Raw genomic sequence first — 19,086 nt, forward strand, 5'->3', positions numbered from 1 at the left:
TAAAAGGCACACCAGGTCCGGATCTCCCACTATTAATGATGCCCAAGTTTGGTTACGAGGCTTAGGTAACATACACACCTCTGCGGCCAATCTGCATGTTTCCTCATCCAACCCGCGCCGGTGTGTATCCACTGAGAGTCCTTGCCTGAATCAATTACCAAAGGTTGCACAATGATGGCATTCTAATTTTGTCCTTTTATCTGCATTTATCGGTTGGCATTCCTCATTTGAATTTCATTAATTTTGAGTGAAGCTGATCATCTTCTCAAACGTTTAAGAGCCATTTTAAGTTTATTCCTAGTGAATTATCTGTTTCCGTGGGGACCTGGGCAATTACCGCACAGTGAAATGAGTGCCCTGACTGGGGCAAGGAGCAGGTGGAGGAAGAGCTGGCAGGAGCTTTGCTTCTTCTCAGAGAATGCTCAATTTATAAAAGCAGGGATTTTTTTTTTTTTTAAAGTAAAATCGTGATGGTTCTTTGGAATGAGAGCTTTCTAAAAAAATTAGTTTTAAATGCAAGATCCAAGTTTCCAAAGGTAGACCTACTCAAATTGTAATTCAAACCCAAAAAGCCTCTACATTTATGGTTTTTTTGTTTTTTGTTTTTTGTTCTTCCTCTACGACTTAATTATGGATGTAAGTGTCTCTACGAGAGCTGCAAAAGATGCAGTCCCCTTCCAGATCCAAATTTCCCTAAGGGAGAAGACTGTTTTTGTTAAGAAGATGAAAAAAAAAAAAAAAAGCTGAAGCAACTGAGAAATTCTCCATTTCTCTAAATTCCCAGTCTTACTCTTCTGGTTCTTGTTTCCAGAATACTATCATTATGCATTGGGTACAGTTCTAATTATCAAGACTTTGAAAATACTGTCATTTTTGCTCCTCAGATCATATCACATCATGATTGAACTAAAAGAATAAGAGAAGGGCTGGCATATTGGACACACAAAGCTTTGTTATTTTTGTTTGTAAAAATATGTTATGAGATCAAGTTGAAAGGTAAGACATGGACTGGGAGAAATATAAGGCCAGAAAATAATCATATATAAGATCCTACCAATTCATCAGGATTTTACAGAAGACAGAGCATATAAACAGACAATTCATAATCAAGCTTGCAAAGCGGACACAGATTCCCGCACCCCTTCTGCTCCTCCTGTGACTCCCCCAACCCATCATGTGGCAGCCAGTGGAGTCAGGATGGGACTCACTCCTACACCCAAGGGTCAAAGCCAATCAGGGCAATTCTGTTGCCATTTACGATCCCAGGAAACCTGAATTCCAAAATTCCATTTCAGGTAAGAGACTGTGGGTCAACAGAAAACAGTAATATGCCTATAGCTTCATCTTGGAGTTTGTCTTTTTTAGGAATTGATCGGAAGGAAATCACTGGGTAGGCACACAGTCTCAGTTGCATCAGGCCTGCTCAATGAAAACCCACAGCTTTGCCGGACTCCCAGGAAATGAGCAGGTGCTTAAGTGTGAGGAGCTCTGTTCTGAGGGACATGAGCTCGTTTTGGAGGATGGTGAATAAGTTCCTTCAGTCTGGGCTGCTCTTGTCTTCTCATCCATCCCCACCCAATTCCGGAGTTGTGGAAACTTTGCTAGGCTCACCAGCATAGTCTGTCCTCAAGGAGCTGGGCCTTTTGGCCCCCTTGCTGTGGCCATCTGTCATGCTGTTGTATCGTTGGAAAAGCTGGGCCTGTGCACTGACTGCTGAGTCAACAGGGAACCTGTAGGACCTTCCTGTCAAGGGAGGACAGCACAGGTTTGAAGAAGAGGTCACAGGATTGGGTATTTAGGCCAAAGAGGGTGTTTTAGGAAGCTCTGGAATCAGAGGAAGTCACAGGGAGAGAGGCTGCAGTTCAACGTAAGGGAATTTTTCAAGCTGTTTTCATTCCCCAAACAGCTGCAAAGTCCAGGTATGAGCCAAACTGAAGCCAGGAGCCCAGAACTTCCTCTGGGTCTCCCACATGGGCAGCAGAGCCTCGTTCCTGGGTCATCTTCTTCTGATTTGCCAATCACATTAGCAGGGTTATGGGCTGGCAACCGAGCAGCCAGGACTTGAATCAGCATCCTGATATGGGTTGCTGGCACCATAACGGCGTGGTTTAATCATGCCAAAATGCTGGGCCCCCCAAATCTGCTGTTAGCTGTACATCTGCTTCTTTTTTATTATCTCAGAGAGCTTTTCTCAGGACACAGGAGCTCCCTCAAGCTTCTTTTCTGGTTACAAAGTAGCTCACTGAAGGAACTCAAAGGCTTTCTCCTCCAATGATCTGCACATGGAATTGTGGCTAAGGTTTTGCTATTGCACTGGATGCTGCAATGGATAATCTTTTACCTAAGCCATAACTCAGGTGCACAGATGTCATCTACAGGGTAGCTTCAAGGCTTTTTGTTTTGATAAGACAATGCCAAATCAACAGGGTTGTCCATTTCATAATACCACCAGAGGGCATGCCCCAGACTGGGGTTCTGTAGGGGCTGAAAGTGCATTTCTGCTGCACTCCGAATGACTTGGAGGTCAAGTATCTTTCCCACGTGTCAGGGCCATCAGATGCCCCCTTCTGTGAGCCATCAGTCCCTCATACCCCTTGTTTGCTTTCAGTGTTTTGTTGCACAAGGTTTCTTAAGCTGGAGTTTGTGGCTGTCTCAAGGGATCACAAGGCTTGGATAAAGTTCATGATTGGGGTAGAATGTGGTAGCCTAGCTGCTAACGTCCTCTTCTTGAATGCACCGGGATCCCATATGGGCACCAGTTCTAATCCCGGCAGCCCCACTTCCCTTCCAGCTCCCTGCTTGTGACCTGGGAAAGCAGTCGAGGATGGCCCAAAGCCGTGGGACCTTACACCTGCACGGGAGACCTGGAAGAGGCTTTTGGCTCTTGGCTTTAGATCGGCTCAGCTTTGGCTGTTGTGGTTGCTTGGGAAGTGAATCAGTGGACAGAAGATTTCTTATCTCTCCTACTCTCTGTATATCTGACTTTTCAAGAAAAATAAATAAGTCTTAAAAAAAAAAGTTCATGATTGGAAGGAGAAAAATCCCAGCTCACTCTAACCAAGAACCTATGTGTGGCATATGCAGTTTTTTGTGTGTGTTGAAAAATTTTTTTTTCCTAAAAATTTTTTAAACTTTAACAGCACATAAAAATGTACTTGCACTATGTTGCAGTGTGATCAGTTTTTACAAACCAAACACATTCTTATCACCAACAGGAGATGGAGCTTCAGTAAGGCCAGCCCCCGGGGAACCTCTTGCAACACTGCTTTCAGTTGTCTCAGTCTGGGTTCTTCCCGTCTGTGGCTTTACTTGTTCTATTTTCAGCCTTAAGCAGTCCTGATGCTGTCACATAGTTAAGGTTACAAAGTCCAGAGTGAAAAGTAGAGGGAGGCAGCAAATTGGAAGTCCTTTAGCAATTGAACAGAAAACCTGTAGGCCTAGGGCGCCCTCTGCTGGGCATAGGTAGTGGTTGGTCAGAGTTCCCCATCCCCCTTTGGAGCTACGAGTCCTGGGATGGAAGTTGCTGCAGACTGAGGCCAGGTCACTGGTGAAGCACCACAGAGTCCCCCTCCACTCCCCATTCAGGATAGCAGACCACAGTAGCTTTGGGAACAGGAAGACCACGGCAGGACTAAGATGCTTATCAGTCCCCACTCTCCTGGAAGGCAAGAGTGTTGCTAAATACCCTGTCCCTCATATCCAATGTCAAAGGAGGCCCCAGGCCCCAGCACAGTTCAGCAGGCACCTGCATTCCTCTGCTGAGAGCTGATTGATTTCATGATGGGCTCCAGTGCTGGGTGTGGCCGCTGCTCAGGTGCAGCTAAGTGAGAAGTGTGTGGGAGCACCTCTCAACTTACACAAAGGGAACAGAAGTTGTGGGAAGGGGAGTCCAGGTAAAACTTTAATGGATGGGGCTTCAAGCAAGTGACTTCGCTTCTCCCTTCAGCGTCCTGATCGGGAGTTGAAGATGGCAATGATACTCTCCTAGGGTTGTCAATGAAGATGGGAAGGAGTTTTCTGGCGAACAGTGAGAACTATAAAAACAGCAGCCATTGCTCTCACCCTCCTTCCTGGGACTCTACCTCTGTTTCCTGTCCACTAGATGCGATAATTTAACTAGTAATAACCATATCCATTCAGCTGCTCAAACTGGAAGGCAAATATCCTGCTCTGCTTCCTCTCACTGTTTCCACTCTATCCATGCTCTGTCTCTCACCAAAGCCTGATCCTTGCCACTTTTCAGTTTGTGGACCCATTCTACATACTTGGCAGCTCCCTGCTCTTGACTCTTTAGACCATTGCCAGCCAGGATGAAAGCAGAGCTTTCTTGCCAAAAGCACTCCGGTCACTTCCCCTGGCTTCTGGAACTGTCGTGCGCTTAGGAGAAATCTTGGATAAACCCCGGTTATGGTGTGAAGATCCCCAACGACCTGATTCCTGCTTTCAGCTGCATTCAAGCTCCTATGTCTCGATCCAGCATCTTGACTTGCTCCCCAAACCTGTGCCTGGGGTTCCATCCCTAGCGAACGGAGCTCAGTACTGGCTCCCCTCTAGCCAGCAGGCTCTGCCCAGCACTCCCACCAGTCTCCTGAATCTATGTCTTCCTCCAAGTTCTTCCACCTACTTCTAGTTCAAACCTTCCCTTGGGTTATTTCCAATGTCTTCCACTTGTCTCTCTGACGTCTCTCCTGCTTTTGAAAAAGCTGCCAGCCTGGCACCACATGCTCACCAGCACAGCACTGTTCTACCATTCCTGACTTGGGTCCCAGCAATGGTTCAGTGGCTAATACTCCCCTTCAAGCGCCTGCATCCTGTATGGGTGCCAGTTCATGTCCCAACTGCTCCGCTTCCCCTCCAGCTCCCTGCTTGTTGCCTGGGAAAGCCTTGGAACCCTACACCCATGTGGGAGACCCAGAAGAGGCTCCTGGCTCCTGGCTTTGGATCAGTTTAGCTCTGGTTGTTGTAGCCACCCGGGGAGTAAACCAGCAGAAGAGAGATCTTACTCTTATTTTTTCTTCTTTCTGTAAATCTACCTAACAAAAACAAACAAATCTTTAAAAGAAAATTCCTCACTCACAGGACAAAAATCCAAACTCCCTCACATGGTTATCTCCTTGAGCACATATGGCCTTGGTCTCCAGTACCCAACCCTTCCCACCACCCAGGCCATGCCTGACTTTGAAAACCTCCTCCTGGGAGCTCTGGAGACACCTCCCTGCACTGCCCCCACAGTTTCCCATCCCTTCCCAACCAGCCCACAAGCTGCTGCTGGACAGGCAAGCAGCAGGTGGTCTGTGAAAAGGACAAGTGGAACTGAAGAACCTCAGTATCAAAATCCCAAACACTTGCTCATGGCTCATTGCTACTAAGAAACTGTATGAGCTTGCAGGCTAAAAGGCCTATGTGACCTTTAGCACTGATGGGCCCCAATTCTTATGAATCAAGGCTCACCTAAGTCTGGTTATCTCACAGGTGGCTCCAAATAATTAAGTGGGTGCTTCCCTTAGTTGCTGGAGACATGGGCTGTCTAGGCCAGATAGGTAGGGAATGTGAGCAGGCTATGACCTGCCCCTATAAAGGTGCTGTTCGGGGCCACACTCCAGTAAGGTGTGTCGGTCCTGGCCCGCTGACTGGCCGGTCGGTTGGTCAACCAGCTGCCTGCTCTCAACCAAGAACCCAGGCTCGGATGTGCTGATTAAATAAACCATCCTTGTGCACTTGGATCGACTTCAGACTCCTGGTGATTTGTGGGTATCTAAAATCTGGGCACAACAGAACTAAGGACAGGAGGGAAGCCGATCCGCTGTGGCCAGAGTCAGCTGGACACAGCTCTCTCTGTTCCTCCCCAGCTTCCAAAACGGTCCCCACACGCTCAACGGCCACTGCCACACTGCCCTAGGAACGGGAAGTACTTCCTAACAAAATAGCTGCAGGGACTGGAATGTTAACACAGTTTCTGGCACCAACATTCACTGCCTTCACACACACAGGAGAGGCCCTGGAGCTGCGCTGTCTTTTTTGTTGTGAGGGCAAAGAGGGTGAGGTGAGGAGAGGGAGAGGACGAACTCCCATGTGCTGACTCACTCTCCAAACACAAGTGGCTGAGGCTGGGTCAGGCCAAAGCCAAAGCCTGGAACTCAACAGCCAGACCACTGACGGCAGGGAACCATGCACCTGAGCCATGAGCCGGGTCTGCGTTAGCATGGAGCCAGTCAGGAACAGGCACTGAGCCTAGGCACGCTGATAAGAGAGGCAGCTATCCCACCACTCTACTGCAATTTTCATCAACCCTAAAACATCAATCATTTTAAAGACTCAACATTTTCTGCAGGTACAACTAAGAAAGAAAATACTTGTAATTAAGCCAGGGCACACTACTAATTATAAGACATATACATGGTCCAGTGTGATGGCTCAGTGTGGCTAAGTCCTCACCCATATGGGTGTTAGTTTATGTCCCAGCTGCCCTACTTCCCATCCAGCTTCCTGCGTGTCAGGGGGGGCTGGGCCAGGGAAAGCAGTACAGGACAGCCCAAAACTGTGGGGACCTGTACCTGTGTAGGAGACCCAGAAGAAGCTCCTGGCTTCAGATTAGCTCAGTTCTAGCTGTTGCAGTCACTTGGGGGTGTCAACCAGCAGATAGAATACCCTTTGCTCTGTGTCTCCTTCTCTCGTTAAATCTGCATTTCCAGTAAAAATAATTAAAAAAAAAACATAGTCATATTTTCAGAGTGCTAAATCAAGAGGCAATAAGTATCTTAGATTCAATTCCTTTTTTAAAAAAGTAATGATAAAAAGGCAATCTTTATCCTCAAGTAGCCTCTACTCTGCTGAGGGGGCCTGATCACAAGTACAGGCTGATAGGTAGTAAATATGTACCATGACGAAAAATCAATCAAGGCCAAGGGACGCAGCGTGAAGGGGGCTGCTGAGGTGGCCGGAGAAAGTTCTCTGAGGAACTGACATGAGCAGGAATTGAGTAAGAGATGCTCAGTGGCTAAGCGATGACCCAGCAGAGGAAAAGACTCGAGAGGGGAGTGTCTGAGGGGGTTCAAGGATGTGCAGTCAGGCAAGGCTGGATCGTGAGAGCCTGGGCCGCAGCATTCCTCAATGCAGTGGTATTCCCCGGACTCTGGGTGCAATGAGGTGCACACAGGGCTCGGGGAGGGGAACGGCCAGGGACGGATGTGTAACTTAGAGCTCAGGAGGGTGGGTGTAGTCAGATCCCCTCAAATGGACCTAATAAAAGTACTGATTTTGGGGCTGGTGCTGGGGTAGCAGCTTAAGCCTCTACCTGTGGCACCAGCATCCAATACAGCACCAGGCTCAGGCTCAGATCTAGCTTCCTGCGAACAAGTCTGGGAATGCAGTGGAGGATGGCCCACGTCCTTGGGCTCCTGCATTCACATGGGAGATCTAGAAGGAGCTCCTGGCTTCTGCCTGGTCCAGCCCTGGCCAGTGCGGCCATTTGGGACGTGAACCAGTAGAGGTGGAAAATATCCCTCGCCCCATAACTCTGCCATTCAAATAAACAAACAAACAAAAAATTTTTAAAGTACCTATTCCACAAGTTATTTATGAAGGTCAAATAATAACTGTAAATTAAGATACATGTTATTATTATCACAACTTTCTATCCCAAAGTCATTTAAAAAGTATATTAAGGTAATGAATAAGCTGAGACTGAAACGCAAGAAAACACTACTTTTCTATATCTCCACCTGCAGGACAGCAGCCATGTGAGTTGGAAAATAAACTCTGTCAAGATTTTGAACTTGCATTCTCCAAAGCTGTAGTGACCACCCACCAGCCCCCGGAACCGTGTTACACACTGGGCACCCGATGTGCCAGCCTTGACACATTCCTGGCTCTCACGGGTGGCTGAGCTTGTAATTGAAGCTGTGATTTGCAGTGGCAACTGAAGCATTTGGTCTTGATAAAATTTATTGGTAATTTCTAGGGGGAGGGGGAGAAACATCATAGTTTTCTGTTTCCATACTCCTCTCCAAGAAGACGAGAACGGTGCCATGGACTAAAAAGCTTTAGACAGTTTAATTCCTGACACAAAGGAAACCAGAACCAGTTTGTAAGTGCCTGCAGCCCAGTCTACCCAGCATGTAGACTGGTCACCATCTCGGGATTACTAAAAGGGAGCACATGGCCCCACTGCTGCTCTCCAGAGCGCAGCCTCTATTAGGGTACAATGCATGTTTCGTTGCCTTTTTTTCTTGGTTCATTTATTTTTGTTCAGTTGAAAGGCAGAGCAAGAGACAGAGAGGGAGAATTCTCCTACTTGTTAGTTCACTCCTCAAAGGTCTTTAGGCAGAGCTGAGCTGGGCTGGGCCAGGGATCCAAGTGCTCACGCTTCCACTGTGCACATCAGCAGGGAGCTGAACGGGACACAGAGCGAGACGCTATCCCAGGCACTGGCATTTGGGATGCTGGTGTCTCAAGCAGCGGCTTAACCCGCTGTGCCACAACGATGTTCTTTTACCTTGTCAGCTGCTGAGCCTCCCATATGAAAGGAGAGAATTTAAATATTTGACCTAGGATCCACTACATGCTTTAGTAACCATGTACAGAGATGCTCTTTGGCTTGCAATGGGGTTACATCCCAATAAAACTAACCTAAGTTTGAAGTATGCTAAATCAAAAGTGTGTTTTTGTGTCTAGCATCTTGGCACAATGGGTTAGGCCACCGTGTGCAATGACAGCATTCCATGCTGGAGTGCAGGTCTGAGTCCTGATTGATTTTACAAACATGTAGCTACTTTCCTGCTAATGTACCCGGGAAAGCAGTGGACAGCGGCCCAATCCTGGGACCCCTGCACCCACGTGGGCAACCTGCATGGAGTTTCAGGCTTCTGCCTTCAACCTGGCCTGGCCCATCCCCAACTGCAGAGGTCACTGAGGGAGTGAACCAGTGGATGGAAGATCTCTTCTCTACCCCTCCCTGCGCTCTGCTTTTCAAATAAATGACAAATCTTTAGAAATGTACTTTATATGTTTGGCTGAGCTGCCATCACAGCTAAGCAACCCAACGCAGTGTTGGAGTCCCAACTGACAGGGAGCTAGAGCTCACTGCCTCTGTCCACAGCTGGGGAAGAGACCAAAATTCCAAGTATGGTTATCGCTTTCATTTGGGGACACCGGAGACGTCTATACCACGAACTGTGGGTTTGCAGACGGGACCCAGGTAACTGTCCCTGCGCTATTGGGGAAGGAAACGGGATGGGGCCAGTTTGGGCTCAAAAACAAAACACACACACACACCCTCCCTGGAGGGCAGGGCTGGGCCCTACTCAATCCAGAAAAGCCATCTCTCCCTGGAAAGCCTGCAGATGTGCAGGCTTGCGGCTGGACTGTGGCCAGATGAGCTGAGCCTGGCCCGGGGCTGGAGCTGTCGGCTCTGGGAGCCACCGTCAGAATCACAGATGCGGGAAGATCCCGAAAACGAGCGACGTGGTGAGAGCCCTCTGACTTCTATGCCAAACACCGGAGCGGGGGTGTGCTCCTAAGGTTCTCACCACCCCCCCAAAGGAGACCAGGCCTGAGAAAAAGATTCGTGGACAGCCCCCATAGATGGGAGCCGGACGTGCAGGGTGGAAACAGCAGATGGCCAAGGCACACCCAGGGCACGCCCTCTTCCCCCCAAAAGATGTCTGAGCCATCATGCGAGTCATCATGTGACCCCTCGCGGAATTCTGAGGCCAAGGGGGCTCCAAGGAGACTCCCGAGGCAGTGGAGCCGACCTGGCGACTGCCGAGAGCGCCTTCCCGCTCACCTGAGGGCAGGGGAAGCATGTACGCCCCACAGCGGACCGAGCCAAGCCACGCCTGAGGGAGGAGGCAGCGCGAAGAATAACAGGAAATGACGCAAGACGCACGTGCTTCCGAGAGGGGCAGGCCCGGGCCGTTGGAGAGGCGCGGCTGTTGTCCGGCGCCTGCGCAGCAGCCGTCTACCTCGCTGCCGAGTCACTGGGGTGGGAGGGGCTTGACCAGAGAGGCGGGGCGTGGACCTAGGTGACGCAGGCGCAGTGCGACTTTCGGGCGGCGCGGGCCGCCCCCTCCGCCGGTTTGGATCCGGGTCAGTGTGGCGCGGCGACCAGGGCGAGACGATCTGGAGCGACGGGGCCGGCTCAGCGGAGCGCTCGGGCTGTGCGGAGGTGAGGCCCTTGCCGCGACGGGGAGGCGCCTCCGGGCGGGGCCGGGCCACGGGCGGCTCCCTGGGGGCGTCGTCTCCGGACGCCGACCCGCCTGGGGTCGGGCCTAACCGGCCGAGCGACCCCGCCGTGCTCCGCCGCGGCCTGGGCCGGCCGAAGCTCCGCGCTGCCCGACTCTGTCCTGGCCAGTCCGGCGGGCGGCGGTCCACGGTCCCGCCCGAGCCCGAGCTTCCCCTTTTGGCTCCCAAGTGCCGCCCTTTCCCCCCTTTCCCGCCCTTTCTCGCCCTCGCCGGCGCCGCTGCGGGATCCCGGGCCCCCTCGGCCCCTCGGCCCCTCGGCCCCCGCTCCAGCCTCCTCCGCGTCTGGCCGGGGAAGTCTCTCGCGCGGGCCGGGCCGAGGGTCCCGGACCTCGGACGCTTCGGTCTTGTCCCCGCCACACTGTCCGAACCCTCCCGGCCCTGTTGGGAGTGAGGAGTGGGCGTCGGGCGTTGGCGGGGGGCGCGTGGAGGTGCGAACGGGCCTCTCGGTCCCGGGGGCTGGACGGGGGGCTTTTCCCCGCTTCACCTCCCGGTGGGAAAGTTGGGGGAAAAAAAAAGCCGTCGTACTTTGTGAAGAGGACGCTTCCTGATGGTTCTTGGAGATGTGGGGCGGGGAGCCGGATTTGGAGGTTCGAGGAGGGCTGGGTTTGAAACGGTCGAATCTGATTCTTAATTAAGATTGTGACTCTCGGTTGAAAGTCCGGGAAAAGCCGTTTTTCCTCTTGAGGGAGGAACTTTAAAAAGTACTTGTTATTTCTGAGAGGTTCCGTGGAGACCAGGGGAAAATCCAAGGTAAAATTTGGTTGCCCGGTGTGGTTCGACTTCATACAAAGTCGCTTTTCACAGGCGCTTAACTTCCCCGGAGACTGAAGTGAGGGCAGAGAGGGCGGCCGTCGGTTTAGCGTTCATAGCAGGGTCCTGCTGGTGGAGTTGGGAGTTAGTGGATCACACAAGCCCTTGTCTGAGCGAATGGGAAGTGAGAAGTCCAGAGGGGCGTGATAACCGTGTTAATTACGAACGTGTTCTAGTTTGGCTCATAAAGTCATGTCCACGATTCACTTTTGCTGTGCGTTAAAATAACAGAAAAAGGGCAAGAGTGACCCGAGGTGCTGCAAGTGTGAAGATAGCTTAAATGGAACTTCAGTCCTGAACTTTTTTAGTCTGTAGCCAGATGTTTATTTTGATGTGGTTTTTGTTTTTAAGACGATAGATCTTTCAGTGTGTCAACAAGTGCGTTAACTAAGTGTGTGTTATTACATCTAGATGATCAGCTGCCCTGCTATTAAGTCAGCGCTGTGTAATTAAGTTACATATCTAGGTGCCATTTTTTTTTTTCTTTTTTAGCGCAGCGTTACATTTTGAGCTTCTAGAAGCCAGGAAGGACAGTCTAGTCCTCTCAGAAGTGGAAGTCCCGGCTTCACCCCTCTGTCCCCAGCATCCGGTCTGATACCCAGCATAATAGCAGGAATTCTGTACATCTTAGTAGAGAATGAATTTTGCCCATAGCGAAAACTATGGTGGTGACTGATTCCAGAGTGGCCCGAAAGGTGTCATCTGGGGTCTGCGGGCTGGGGCGGCTGCTCGGCTGATTTAGTAACTCCTTGTGTTAGTAATTACTCAGGTCATTGAGGATAGAGCCAACCTCTAGTCTTCCTCCAGCAGAGAATTTATTGATAGTCCACGACGACAGCACGCTTTATAACTGGAGCTTCAGATGTGTTGGCATGTGCGATCTTTGGTCTTTATTCATGGGTGGGGTGGGGGAGGACGCTGCCTGCCGGCCTTGTGAACACCCTTTCCTTCATATTCCTGTACTGGTTAAAAAAAAAAACCCGGCAGAATATGTGTAAAGAGTATTTAAATTTTGTCTTAGGAGCTTAAGCTGAAAGCTAGCAGAATTTTTCTTGTGACTATTTTTAGTGCTCTCCAAGGAGATTTGACTAAAATACTATAACTTTGCACACGAATAAATGGGTGTAGCTTATTATGCTGGTAATACTACAGGGCTCCATGATATCAAACATATTGTAACACCTTGAGTTTGGCCTCTAAAAGGTCTCCTAGCGACACCAAGCCCACCCTGAGAGAGGCGCAGCTGTGACACCTAACGGGGCTGCAGGGGGTGCTGGTAACATCTTCCGGTCTTCTATTTCTTGTTTAATTAAAAAAATTCTGATTCCTTGTGATACATTCAGATACTGGTTTGCTAATGTTTTGCTCAGGATTTGAAAGTGACTGGTTTATTGTCCTGAGTGAAAGAATAGAGACTAGATTCTAGAGTTTATTAACAGACTGTTGTTGTGTTTCTGGCTGCCCTGGTTAACCCTCCATTCTCCCTTCTCTGTTTAAATATGAAAATCTAGAAGAAATGGAGAACTTCAGTTAGAGGAGATCATTTAGAGGCACATCTACAGAACAGTAATTTTATAATTTTTACTTCCTAATTCTAATTTTTCTTTTTTTTCTTTTAATTGCAAGAGTAAATTCATTTTTGTTTATGAGGAAAAAAATGAAAATATTCTTTTAGATAGAGTGTCGAATAATCAGAAATTGAAATAGACTTTTCCTCCTGCCTTAACAGTGTAGCTAGCACCTTGTTCTTTTTTTTTTTTTAAGATTTATTTTTTATTATTTTTTCATTGGAAAGGCGGATATACAGAGAGGAGAGACAGAGAGGAAGATCTTCCGTCCGATGATTCACTCCCCAAGTGAGCGCAACGGGCCGATACTATGCCGATCCGAAGTCAGGAGCCTCTTCTGGGTCTCCCACGCGGGTGCAGGTTCCCAAAGCTTTGGGCCGTCCTCGACTGCTTTCCCAGACCACAGGCAGGGAGCTGGAAGGGAAGCGGGGCTGCCGGGATTAGAACCGGCGCCCATATGGGATCCCGGGCGTGCAAGGCGAGGACCTTTAACCACTTGCGCCACCGCGCCGGGCCCAGCACCTGGTTCTTTAAAACACATTCTCATCAAGGTTGATAACTGGGTCATAATTGCTCCAGAGAAATACTGTTTTCAGTCATGAAGTTGTGTCAAACAATTTATGTTAAATTGTTAGGGTTTGAACAGACAGCTTCATTTGAAAAACTCAAAGCACCATGCTGTCAGCTTTCCCTCCTTATTTCTGCTGGAAAGATGGCTTTGTCTACGGGTTTCTCATCTTCCATTACTGGGGAGATTTTCCCTGTTTAGGGGTGGATGGAAATGCAGAATTTAGGTGTTACTGTTTCCAAAACTTTCCCACAGTATTAAGTGTTTGTACAGTTGAAATCCTGTTGCATGTACATTTTCTGTATCATTTCATTTGTTTCCTTTTAAATGAAGCCTACAATCTCCCAGTCATCTACAGAGATCTTTTAGAAATGAAAATTTATTTTCCTTTTCTTCTGATAGAAATGAAATCAGAAATATGGCTTGTTAACGAGGTACACTTTTAATCCTGTTTTCACATTACTTTTTTTTTTTCTATTTTAGAATTAACTGGAAGTCCACAGTAGTGTAAAACCTGTAACAATGAAATCTGAAGCCAAGGACGGAGAGGAGGAGAGTCTGCAAACTGCTTTCAAGAAATTGAGAGTGGATGCATCAGGGTAACTAATATGTAAAATGTTATTTTGAGGGATTTGTTTAGCAGATTTAAATAGCCCCTTTCCCTGAAGGACTCTTCTTTTTCTAATACTTCTCATTAATGGAAGATGCAAAAGCGTATAGTAATTCATTCCACCAAGTTCTTAGACATGAAACCTTTCTGTTGAGCTTATAGAGTAGCAGCCGCTTTCTACTCCTTGGGGGATGATTTGAGTAACTTTGAGGAGGGTTCTCTCTCTCTCTTTTTAACCAAAACATTGTTTTATCAGGTGTCCCTTCAGAGGTTTTTTCATACCTCTCAGGAATCGGTGGTTTTCACTAAAAATGATTTGGCCCAGTAGACATTGCCAAGGAGTGCTGCTGATTTCATGGTCTGTGATGGCAGTCTATCACTATGGAAACCTCTATTCAGTGGTGTTCTGACAATCGATAATCTGGGACCCTTTGGCCACACTAATTAGAGCACCTGCAGCCCAGCTGCCATCTGAATGTTAATATTTCTCACTTCTCACCCTGACTTGTTGCCTTAGGCTACAAAACAGCTCTGAATGTTAATGGATTTACAACTTTTTATCTTCATGAATGAAACCCTATCCTGAAAGACCAGAATAGAACATTTCACAATAGATAATGGTAGTAATTGCTAATGTTTGTTACTCATTTGCTGTATCAACACTGGATTAAGTCCTCTGTGTGTATTATTTAATCCTCACTGTCATCTTACAAGGTAGAAACTGCAGTCATTTCATTTTCAGATGAGGGTCACAAAGGAATGTATACAAACATAGACGCAAATCACTACAATGGGAATGATACATAGGCAGCTTTCCTGAGGCTTTAAGAGACTGAAATATAAAATACAGCCATTGCAGTGCATCTAGAAATTCATTGGAATGGAAAACACTTTTTGAATTATTGACACATGTAGTATATGATTGAGAATTACACATTTGTAGCCTTGTGATCTTCCTTGAGCAAAATTATAGAAGCAACAACCTTGGAGAACACTTGGAAAAACCAAATAGGAGTGGAAGGGGTGAGTCACGAGTGTGACAAAGCAGAGTACAGCTTGCGTAGTGTGTCATATGTCTTGAGTGTTTCATATTGTCGCTTGTTTACAAAAGGGACATCTGAGGGACTGACTCACACACTGACCAAGCCTGCTCAGGAATTCAGCTTGATCCTGTTGAACAGGTTTTGATCCCTGATGGTATTTGTCTTATCAGGATCAATCTGTATATATGTATTATAAAATAACAGTCTGGCCATGAAATAATACACACATATTCTAGAAAGATTTTCAAGAATAAAAAAGGCTAAGAAAGGAAGTAGGGATCATGATGTTAACATTTGTTTTGAGGGTGTGTGTGTTATACACAGAGCTGCCCGTGCTGTCTTGCTATTCCAAGCATTCTCTCACATCATTAAAAGATCTTTAATTTTTAGTACATTCTGATATTCCACTGTATGGTTGTGCTATAGTTTATAGAGTACAGTCAGTATGTTTTTCCAGGTGTTGTATACTTAGTTTATTTCCAGTTACTTAAAGTGATGTATTAGTATCTTTTTACTTTAGTGTATTAATGTCTTTTTCTAAGAGATTTTTCTGTCAGTGCCATTAGATATAGTCAGCTTTGTGTATATGCGCGTTTTATGTGCTGAAAAGGGCTGCAAGGATTTACACTGACAGGCTAATGTTTAATGTTGCTAATCTCTGGTTAGGAGGTTATAGGTGATTGTGTTTTTCTTTATTAATTTTTTTTTTAACTGGGAACCTTTATTACCTTTGATCCCTAGAGATTTAACTCTGAGTAACAGTTTATCGGTTGTGAAAATTAGAATATTTTTTCTGAAGGTCGTGTAATATTTTAAAATGTATTGATTTTCAAATTAGATTGAGTTCTCTAAAGTCTTTTTTCCTAGACTTAGTCTTGACAGCTCTGGTTTGCCTGTATAAATACATGGTCCATGTCGTTGGCATTCTGTCTGGGTATAAGGCTTGATCTGCCCCAGATAAACAGCCTAAACGTCTATTTATATCCACCACTGGCTATACTTCAGAGTCATTCTTGGCTTATGATTTTGCAGCTCTAGGCTTTTACGGAGCCTCCTTATTTGGTTTTGGAGAATTTACACTAAAAGCTAAGCAATTTTTGAGAAATCTGAAATACAAGAAAGCTAAAGGTATTGGTAGAAGTTGTGTTCGGGTTGAGGAGAGCGCTGCCTGGCTTCTGACACTCACTGTGTTGTGTCCCCAGGTCCGTGGCGTCCCTGCCTGTGGGAGAAGGCACGAATGTCCGAACGTCGGTCAGAACAGCGGATGATACCAAGCTGAAGGCTGCAGGTGCAGCTAAAGACAGCTGGCATGGGTAAGAACTTTATATTGAGATGAGTTTAAATATTTTTGAAAAAATTTTCCTAGAGTGTTCCTAGAAAAGAGCTGGTTTTAATACAGAAACCAAGACTAAAAGGTGAGGGGCCCCCTTCTGCTGAATTGTGAGTGAATTTGTTAAGGCTCTCTGGGTAGCTCGGCTTGTAGTGAGTTTTGTGCTGTGTGTGTCTGAGAGGAGTGAGTCTTTAACTAAAGCTTCTGGGGTTCTCTGTCTACTGAGGCAGGCGATTGAATGTACCGGCTTAATCCTTTGGTTGTCAGACCTGTCAGTAATGGGACCTGTGTTGAAATTTCCCTTGTAGAACTATATTTGTCCATTTTCTTAAGGTCTGTATTTTTGTTTTATATATTCTGGTTGTGGTTTCGTTAGCTTTTGGCAGCCCGAGTTCCTTTAAGTTTGAAATTTTTTATTTCCTGGTAAATTGAAACATTCAGTAACAGTCATAATCATTCATAATTGCCTATGTTGTAGAGTCTACTTTGGAATTCTATTAGCTAATCCAGTTTCCTTTTAGTTAGTAGTATTTGCTTCATCTTGTGTTTTTTTTTTTTTTTCAGCCAATCTGTATTTTAGGTGTGTCACATAAATAGCTTTAGGTTAGGTTTTATTTTGTTCTATTTTACTCATTTTCACTTTCTTTTAAATTGCTAAGTTTAGTACAAGTACTTGGGCATTTTAGCTTATATATTGTGCTTTTGCTATAATTTTTTCCTCTTTTTCCTGCCTTCCCTATCCTTGCTACCATTTTAATTTGAAAAGGTTTAATTTTTTCCCTTCACTGGTTTGGAAATTGTATACTTTGTTTCTGTCCTTTTGATAATCTCTAAAGTTTACCATGCATGCTTTTCACAAACACAGAAATTAATATTAAAATTAATATTTAAAAACTTGCTACAATGTTTTTACTCTGTTCTTTTGTCTTTCAGAGTATAGTTGGTTATTTCTTAAAGTCTTGTTTTCCTAATTTCCTTGATAGTTTGGATTCTTTTTTTTTCTTTACTCCCTCAGTTTTTTCTTTGTTTAAAACAATTTTTTAAAGATTTATTTATTTTTTGGAAAGTCAGATATACAAAGAGAAGGAGGGATAGTATACTTCCCCCTAAGTGGTCGTAATGGCTGGAGCTGAGCCAATCAAAAGCCAGGAGTCTCTCCCAGGTCTCCCACACGGGTGCAGGGTGCCAAGGCTTTGGGCCGTCATCAACTGCTTTCCTAGGCCACAAGCAGGGAGCTGGATGGGAAGTGGAGCAGCCAGGAAAAGAACTAGTGCCTGTATAGGATGCAGGCTCATGCAACAGAAGGACCTTAGCCGCTAGGTTGCCAAGTCGGACCCTATTTAAAAATTTTATGACTGATTATATATTATGTACAGTAACTCCCAGTATCTGAAAAATCTCCAGAAGTTGGGAGGGAATCTAATCTGTAGAAGGAATCTGATGTTTGTTTTGGTCAGCTGTTGCCAGTGAAAGAAATGTGCATCAGTCTGCTGCTCTACTTAGTGATAATGGCGTATTGGCCCTTTGTAGCATTGGCTAGAGTGAAGTGACTCCACTCAGCCTGTGGGCGCACCGTCGAGCTCCACAGCATCAGCTCCAGTTGTGTGTGGTGTGCTTGCCCAAGTCCGGAGCTCGGGTGGGGATGGGGCACGTGTACCACATGATGGATCCAGGTGTTTCCGTTAACCTGCCACGGTTTGCTAATAAGGAGATGTAGAAGTTTTTGAGACACACAGATTGCTTGAAAATGGAGGCAAGCATGTCTGTCTGCAGGGGATGTGTGACCTTCGAGGAGACTGGTAACGCCAGAGGAGATACATTTCTAGTCACCATGAAGAATCCGGAAGAGCTCTGTATCCCAGTGTTTGTCCTGTTTCCTTTCTCTAGGTCTACCAGGAAGTCTTCACGAGGAGCAGTGAGAACACAGCGCCGTCGACGTTCTAAGTCTCCTGTACTCCATCCTCCCAAGTTTATCCATTGCAGTACAAAGGCGTCTTCTTGCTGCAGCCAGCTCAAGCACAAAAGCCAGACTGACTCACCTGATGGCGGCAGTGGGCTGGGAATGTCATCCCCAAAGGAGTTCACTGCAGGAGAAAGCTCGACCTCTGCCGACGGCAATCACACAGGGGCAGTCGTTGAGCCTTTGAGAACTTCGGTTCCCAGGCTCCCGGCGGGGAGTAAGAAGGAAGACTCCTGTGATGTTACCCACGGCTCCCAGGAAAGTCTCAAGGCCAATGATCTCTCTGACTTTCAGTCTGTTTCCAAACTAAACCAGGGCAAAGCGTGTGCATGCACAGGCAAGGCGTGCCAGTGTCAGAGATGGCATGATATGGAAGTGTATTCCTTTTCAGGCCTACAGAATGTCCCTCCCTTGGCTCCAGAACGAAGATCCACGCTTGAGGACTACTCACAGTCGCTGCATACCCGAACTCTGTCTGGGTCTCCCCGCTCCTGTTCTGAGCAGGCTCGGGTCTATGTGGATGACGTGACCATTGAGGACCTATCCGGCTACATGGAGTATTACTTGTATATACCCAAGAAAATGTCCCACATGGCAGAAATGATGTATACCTGATAGAGAGATGCTAATTCATATGCTTTAAACCAATGAAGGGTTGTCAAAGAGATTGAGTTACTGGCAGCCCTTGTGGCTACTTTTGTGTGAGAAGACATCTCTTTTCTGCTCACTGTGCTTGCAATAAAAACTTTTCTTGGCATCTCAGTTAATCTTCATTCTTTACACTTACTCAGAGTTCTTACATATCCACACCGAGGCAAATCAAAGTCCAGCAAGATCCACCATTTGCAAGTGTACCCAAGGGACAGAAACTGTGACCACTTGAGACTGGCAGCAGTAGCATACTGTAAAAACCTTTGTAAACAATGCATTTTCAGGTCTGTTTAAGATTTGGTAG

The 19,086-nt window shown here is 46.7% G+C and overlaps 1 protein-coding gene across 1 annotated transcript; it reads left to right on the top strand.

Annotated features, from left to right (window-relative positions):
• The first annotated feature begins 10,058 nt into the window (after positions 1–10,058).
• On the top strand, positions 10,059–19,086 carry OSER1 (oxidative stress responsive serine rich 1). The gene is made up of 4 exons (XM_040981443.1): positions 10,059–10,165; positions 13,672–13,787; positions 16,044–16,154; positions 18,059–19,086. The coding sequence occupies exons 2-4, from the start codon at positions 13,711–13,713 to the stop codon at positions 18,744–18,746; spliced, it is 876 nt and encodes a 291-aa protein (XP_040837377.1). The 5' UTR covers positions 10,059–10,165; positions 13,672–13,710; the 3' UTR covers positions 18,747–19,086.

The sequence above is a fragment of the Ochotona curzoniae genome, unplaced genomic scaffold (assembly GCF_017591425.1).
Source record: "Ochotona curzoniae isolate NIBS_2020 unplaced genomic scaffold, NIBS_Ocur_1.0 contig_3520, whole genome shotgun sequence".
In the NCBI taxonomy this organism is placed as follows: Eukaryota; Metazoa; Chordata; class Mammalia; order Lagomorpha; family Ochotonidae; genus Ochotona; species Ochotona curzoniae.

Excerpts from the sequence above, each read along its gene's own strand:
- OSER1 (XM_040981443.1), top strand. The coding sequence starts at position 13,711 with ATGAAATCTGAAGCCAAGGACGGAGAGGAGGAGAGTCTGCAAACTGCT. Across the intron at positions 13,788-16,043 it reads TTGAGAGTGGATGCATCAGG|GTCCGTGGCGTCCCTGCCTG; the intron begins GTAACTAATATG and ends TTGTGTCCCCAG. Across the intron at positions 16,155-18,058 it reads GCTAAAGACAGCTGGCATGG|GTCTACCAGGAAGTCTTCAC; the intron begins GTAAGAACTTTA and ends TCCTTTCTCTAG.